The following is a 6,693-nucleotide window of genomic DNA, read 5'->3' as shown; positions in this document are numbered from 1 at the left end:
CCCAGGATGTCCACAGATATACTGGAAGCGGGCCACATCCCTAGGGAAATGCCCTTTCAACAGATTGGCTGCTCAAAACATAGTTATCTGATTCCATCATGGGAACAACCACACCACAAACTTGAAGATGCAACAATTTCTTGTCAAATGTATGAGTATGTGTTTTGTGATGATAATTTTTCCAATACATTTTTCTAGTGGGGTGTGCTAGTTTACAGGAAAGTTAGTGTGTTTTGTGTATTTGTTCTGTAATCAGGTTTGTCAGATTTGACTTAGTCATAGGTGAAATCTCACACAACTGGCCATTTGGTCTAATTATTATTCTTTATTTCACAGTAGTTAGTGCCCTTGGTAGACCACTAGGAACTCACACTGTTACAGTGTGGCTGTCCCTGGGACCTCTGCTGAGAGGTTTACTGAGAAGCACCTGATTGTACTTGTCTCAAATATTCCCCAGCTGTGAGCAGTGAAGTCTCTGACCCAATTTTCTGAGAGCTACCCTGTCTCAGGGTGGCCCAATTCCCACCTGCCCAGGCACCTGCCCTTGTGGAGAGGGTGTTGACCTATTCTCAGTTCACCTGCCATGGAGGGCACAGGGTCTGTTTTCACCCTAGCTGAAGATCTGGTTCTTATCAGGGAGTGTGATCTGGAGCTGTGGTGACAGTAATCACCGGGACTCAGGGGGATGGCTGAATCTCTTCACAGAGCAGAGGTCATCTCTCCTCGAGTGTCCTGGACCTGATTGGCTGGACTGGTCAGCAGGAGAGAGCAGCTGGAGTGCACCAGCCCAGCCTCTAGTAGTTGCAGTTCCTGAGTGCAAAAACGGCAAGGAGGCCACATGTTCTGACCTCCTCTAACCCTACAAGGGGAAGACAGGATTACCAGCAGTAACCCAAGGCCTATTACTGCAAGGCCAGACATGCTGCCTCCCTCCAACCCTTTCACCAACCATTCCTCCCAAAGCACCCACCATCTCTCTCCTGGGTTCGATAATTCGCTGCAGTGGCCACACAGAACTCACAGATTATGAGGTTTATTAGGGAAGCACCAGGCTACAATTCCAGTTCAAGAAAAATGCTCAGTCTCTCTCCCAGCCCACCATCCCTCAGCCAACAGTCTCTCACAGTCTCTTTCCCAGCAGTACTCGTCCCTTGGTGTCTCACTCAGCAATGTGTGTCTCTTGCGTCTCTTTCCCAGCAGCACATGTCTCTTTATGGAGCATGTGTCTCTTTCAGCAGCACGTCTTCCTCAACCAGCAGTCAGAGAGAGTTCTGCCTCTAGGAGGCCTCCTTTTGAGCCTGGCAGAGTGGCCAAACTAGCCAATCATAGCATCAGAACTCTAAGCACTTGAGAGAGAGTGGGCACCTCCCAGAACATTGTTTTGTGCCACACCCAACAGAAATACTCCAGGTGGACCACTTCAGCAATCAGGAGCTCCTCAGTTGCTCATAGAAAATCCCACCTTGGAGTTTACAAAGACTTATGGGTAGAAAAGCCACACTAAGTAATTTACTACACTGCACTGAGTTATCCTGTGGTATGATTCTTCAGTCTCCATGACAGTGACATTCAGTGGAATTCTAATGCCGCTCACTGCAGGGTGTTTGGAGGAGAATGGGACATGCATCTGGGGTGTGGGTGGGCCAACATGGCCCCTCCTCACAGACCCCTGCACTAGGAATAGCTGGGGTCTCTTTGTTATTAGTTGGCAAAATCCACATGGAGGAAGAGGTCTTCCTAGTGAGGGCTATAAGAGCTGGGAATTGAGGTCCAAGCTGCAGGGGTTTCCTCTGGGTCCTGGGGGCAGAGGTGTGAAGGCCCCTGGACTGACTCCACAGCAGGCACAGGTGGGGTGGGGGGAGAAGGAAATGAGGCCAAGGGCAGCTCAGAAGAAAGGGAGGTCCAAGCCTGAGACTCAGGGTATGAGCTGGGCTTCAGGTGGGGGACACTGGTCTGTGGATGGGAGGAAAAGTAGGTGGTGATTCCAAGATCTTTGTCCATTTGTTCTCAAAACAAGTCATCTGTCAGCCAAGCAAACCACCTTTCCTTATGCCATACCCCTCTGCCCTGTCTCTGCTTTGTCAGCATCCCACAGCCCTGTCCTCACAGTGGCCCACAAGACCCCATACAGGTAATATGACCTCTTCCAACCCATCCAATCTTACTTAACTTCAAACACACAGACCTCCATGCTGATCCTGCATATCAGTGCTCCTCACCGTGGGCCTGCCCTGTCCTTCCTGTTTCCAGATACTGTCATGCTTTCTTCCCTTGTCTCCCTGATGCACTGCACAAAGCATGCCTGTCCAGTGAGGCCACCCTGGCACCCCCCAACAGCATGGCCATGCGCTTACCCCGCTCCACCGCACTACCATGTCCCCACCCTACCATCACAGAGTGTCTACCTCCACCCTCCCACAGCGTGGCCCCACCCCTCATCCCACGACAGCATGGCTATGTCCCTACCCCACACAGTAGGTCACTCCTCCATCCTTGCCACCTCCTTTAGGTTTCTCTTTTACCCATGGCACTTACCTCTAGTAGATTAACTATTTCACTTAGTTATGATGTTTGTTTTTCATGCTCTCTTGCTGCTGTAGAGTAATCTGCTGGGGAGCATTTCTGTCTTGCTCTAGATGGGTCTTACCTCCCTGACTGGCTGGCCCACAAGTTTGTTGATTGACTGAGCAACAAACAGGTGAGGGGCACTAGGAACGAGGGGCACTGGGTTCAGGAGTCAGGGGTTACTCTCCAGAGCCTCCTCTGCCTGACTCCAGGGCCTGGGTCTTGGTTGGAAGCTCTCTGGGCTTCATCTACACCCACAGAAAGGAACTGAGACCCGCCCATGTCTCCACATCAGGTAGGCTCACAGGGGCCTGCCCACACAAGCAATGAGCAGGTGGCCCCATTCTAGTTGTGCTGGACTTGTGGTTGATGAAGCTACAGATCACCCCTAGCCCAGCTCATCTGGAGCTCGGGAAAGGTGCCAGAGGCAGGCTTACCATCCACATTGAAGACTGGGGCTCCCTCCAGGTGGAATTGCTTAACATACTCAAGGTACTGTCCCAGCCACTTGTGGTCTTCAGACATTGTTCTTGCTGAAACCAGAGGGCTGCTGGTGAGGGGCTGAGAGCCTGGAGACTTTCTTCTCAGGTATGGCCTCCTTGGTGGCTGATACAGGGTGAGGCTGCCAGAGGCCCTGGCACCAGTAGCACAACACTGCCTTTCCCCCTGCTTCCTGCGCCACCAGGGGTCCCACCTCCCATCACGTCCCATGCTACTTCCCACTCTCCTGCAGGGATGGTTCCAACTGCCATCTGCCCCCCCTCCCCTCCCCTCTCCTCCTCTTTCCTCTCTCCTGCCTCTCTCTTCCTCCCCTCCTCTCTTCCTCTTCTCCTTCCCTTCTCCCTCTGCTCCCCTTCCCCTCTTCCCCAGTCTCCTCCTTCCCTCTTCCCCTTTTCCTCCCTCCCCCTCATCTCTCCAGTCCCTTCTCTCCCTGCTCCCCCTCCTCCCCTCCTTCCCTTTTGCCTCTGAACCTCTCACTCCTCCTTCCCACTCCACCTCTTTGTCACCCCCCACCCCTCCCCAAGTCTTTACACCAGTGCCAGCTTTGATGCACTACCCCCACTGCCCTCCCCTGGCTCTGCTGTCCTCCCCCAGCCCCACTGTCTCCCTTGTCCTCTCTGCCCTCCCTGACACTCTGCTAGGGATCTTGTCACCACACATGCATTCCCACTTTCTGAAGCCTAGTACTACTTATTTTCTCATGTTCATTGTTCCATTTGCTGTCTCTCCCAGTAGAGATAAGAGGGTCTCTGAGTTTTACAGATGACAGTTTCAAGCTTCTAGAACTTGTCTGGCATTAGGTGCATATTTGATGAATAGATGAATGCGCTATGAATGAATGAAGGCACACCCCGCCTCCCCTCCTGCCTTTCCTGCCCTCTTCCTCCTCTCCTCTCCTCCTCTACTTGGGACACCTTCAAGCAGGCCAAGCCAGACAGGGACTCGGGGGTGACTCAGGGTGCCCAGCAGCTTCCCTCCCTCCAGGCCAAGCTGAAGATGAATGGGTACCTACCAAGCAGTGCCCACAGTCTGGTGGTCTTGGTGTCCTGCTTGACTTGAACGTAGAGAATCAGGCTTTGGTAGTCGGTACCGACGACACGGACCAGCACACTGTCACCGGCCTCAACTGGGGGAGACTGTGTGTGAGGCCTTCCTGCCTAGCTGCCCCCTCAGGAATGGACTGTGCTCCCCCAGCTGCCATACTTCATCCTGGGTACACGGTCCAAGTGGGCATCCCACCCCAGCAGGGAACAAGTACTCACAGGTGCCTTGGTACTGGCCCTGAAGCTCAGTTGGGTGGACCGTGACATTCAGACCATGACACACTCCTTCTCCCCTGGGAAAGAGATAGGAAATTAGGCTAGCCACCTTAGGGCCTCTCCCTACTGCCCTGCCCACCCTTGGTGTGTGTGGCCAGTTCAAGGAAGGAGAGGACCTGGCTGAGAGCTCATTTATTCCTCTGAGGCCCTGTGTAGTGACCTGAACCTGCCCATGAATGTTGGAGGAAGGGTGGAGCCAATGGGTGCTGGAAAGGGTTTGGGGGCCCTATGCACGCTGAGGAGCCAGGTCTCTTTCAGTGCCATGGTGGGGACCTGGTCTAGTCTGCCCGATGGCCCAGGCTCTGTCTACAGATGAGGCCTTTTACACTCCTAGCGGGGGTGGGTGGAGTGAGGGCCTTGTCCACCCACCTGGCCTGCAGGCAGGCAGTGAACATCCACAGGTCATGTGGAGGACACTGGCAAATGCCTGTAAAGACTGAGTATATGGCACGCTTGCTATTTCAGACGCCTGTCCCCTATTCGAGGCACCACTGAGGCTCCTGAAGTGGGCTTCATGTAGGGGCTCTAGTGGATGTCAGGGTAGCAATGGAGTGTCTGGGGTGGATGGGTTGGCCGGTAGGCAGGGGCCCTGCCAGGTTCATCTAGCTGGTAGTGGGCATAGAACTCTGGGCAGCAGGCAGCATCTACACTGGGAAGTCCTATAGAAAAGCCCAGGTGTTCTGATACCTCAACAGTTGCGAGGTATGACAACACAGGCCGGGTTCCTGATCTGGGCTGTCCCTACAGACAGGTGTGCCCCTCCCCATCTGTACCCCCTTCTATTAGGTTCTGGGACTCCCATGTGACAGATACCTCAATCCCCTCAGGGCAGCACCTCAAGCCGCCTGCCTCTGATGCAGTCCCCTTATCATGGTCACCTGGGGACCCTAGTACTGGGGGTAGGACCCTGGTTCTGGGGGCAGTAGCAGGGTCTTGGGGAGGGAGCCCAGGTCTGGAGATGGGACCTCAGAGGAACCGCAGGGCTACACCTACCTCCAGAAGAGCAGGAAACCCAGGTCTCCGTCAGCCGAGGTCCAAATGGAGTGGAGGGAGACCCTCAGGGGGTCGTCTGGGGATACCAGGTCAGGGTCGGTGGAAGCAAGCTGGAGAGTCAGCCAGCGTCCCTCCACCTACAGTGGTGCAGGGTGCAGGGCTTGAATGAGGGTCCTCATGGAAGCTGGCCCCCAGCTCTGGGCTCAGCCCTAAGTCCAGTGTTGGTACCCTGCACTGTTGGGTCTCAGACATCACTGCTGGGTTCCTTCAAAGATGGATTTGGAGCTCCAGGGTTATAGGCCACCAGAGGCACTGGCCCATGAGCCTGGTTGGAGGTCTGTCATCTATACCTATCTTCTCTTCCATGATGCCCTCTTACCCTCTCCGCTCCCCCATCTTCTCTCAGTTCCTGTTGTGTTGGATCCACACCTGGTCCCTCTTCAGAGGACACCAAAGGCCCTGGGTTCAGGAACCACAGCAGGAAGAGCCCATGTGTCCTGGAGCAGCTGTCTTGTCTGGTGTCGTCCACGCTCCTCCCTGGAGCCTGATAATCCTCTTTGGACTCTGGACCCCTCCCTGCCTCTGAACCCAAACCTTATACCATTCCTCCTTTCTGGCCAGGTCCCTTGGTTCCTTTTGGGACTGCCCTTGGGCAGCCAGCTTCCTCAGAGTTGCTGAGAGCAGGAAGTACCTGGGAGTCTTCAAGCCACCCTCCAGGCCCGTGAAGACTAGACTGAGGTGAGATGCCCTCTGTTTGGAGGGAGTGGGACGGAGAGGCAGCTCAGGCTCCAGGCCTTGCCTCCAGTAAGGCTGAGGCTGTGATGGGGCCTGGAGCTGTCTTCCTGGGACCACCCCCTCATGTTTTGCTCCTCCCTGCTACCCATCTGGGACACTGCTTCTATCTACCATATGTCCTAGTGCCAGAGTTGTGCCTGGAGCCTGGCCCACAACAGTTACCCTCTGGGCATCAAAGTCTTGCTGCATGGGCACTTCTTCTAGAGTCTTCTGGGAGCTGGACAGGCCCAGGCCGAGGGTTACCAGCAGTTGTCTCTCCAGTGCCATGTCCCCACTGCTGAGAGGGAGCACACTCAAGGTCCCTGTTCCCCACGTACTCACCCTGAGCACTGTCCCACACAGATTCCCCAGACCTTCTGAAAGTATCCCCATGGGAGTGATACAACCCCTTTGGGCCCTAACCTGTGTCTACAAGGTGCTAGGAATGCCAGTCATTCTGGGGCAGGGAGTGGGAGTAGGCGGTCAGGTCAGTTTAATCACATTGTGATCTGTCCTGGAGCCAGTGGGAGTGGAGGGGAGG

The 6,693-nt window shown here is 54.7% G+C and overlaps 1 protein-coding gene across 1 annotated transcript; it reads right to left on the bottom strand.

Annotated features, from left to right (window-relative positions):
* Window positions 1-1,747: 1,747 nt before the first annotated feature.
* LOC122151562 (beta-lactoglobulin-1A/1C) lies at window positions 1,748-6,440 on the bottom strand. Its single transcript, XM_042782991.1, has 6 exons — window positions 6,336-6,440; window positions 5,379-5,515; window positions 4,329-4,402; window positions 4,079-4,192; window positions 3,003-3,098; window positions 1,748-1,797 (listed from the first exon to the last, which is right to left on the bottom strand). Exons 1-6 carry the CDS (start codon window positions 6,438-6,440, stop codon window positions 1,748-1,750), a joined length of 576 nt encoding a protein of 191 aa, XP_042638925.1.
* Between the last annotated feature and the right edge of the window lie 253 nt (window positions 6,441-6,693).

The sequence above is a fragment of the Orycteropus afer genome, unplaced genomic scaffold, assembly GCF_000298275.1.
Source record: "Orycteropus afer afer isolate SDZICR_OR568_19922 unplaced genomic scaffold, OryAfe1.0 scaffold00569, whole genome shotgun sequence".
NCBI lineage: Eukaryota > Metazoa > Chordata > Mammalia > Tubulidentata > Orycteropodidae > Orycteropus > Orycteropus afer.
Note: the sequence above shows the minus strand (reverse complement) of the source record. Positions and strands in the feature narration are given on the sequence as shown.

What these genes read in the sequence shown, in the direction of transcription:
- LOC122151562 (XM_042782991.1), bottom strand. Translation starts at nt 6,440, where the DNA reads ATGGCACTGGAGAGACAACTGCTGGTAACCCTCGGCCTGGGCCTGTCC. An exon ending in CAGACTGTGGGCACTGCTTG is followed by an intron (nt 3,099 to 4,078) that starts GTAGGTACCCAT and finishes CTCTGGTTTCAG; the next exon opens with CAAGAACAATGTCTGAAGAC. An exon ending in CCCAGTCTTCAATGTGGATG is followed by an intron (nt 1,798 to 3,002) that starts GTAAGCCTGCCT and finishes CTCTGCCCCCAG; the next exon opens with GACCCAGAGGAAACCCCTGC.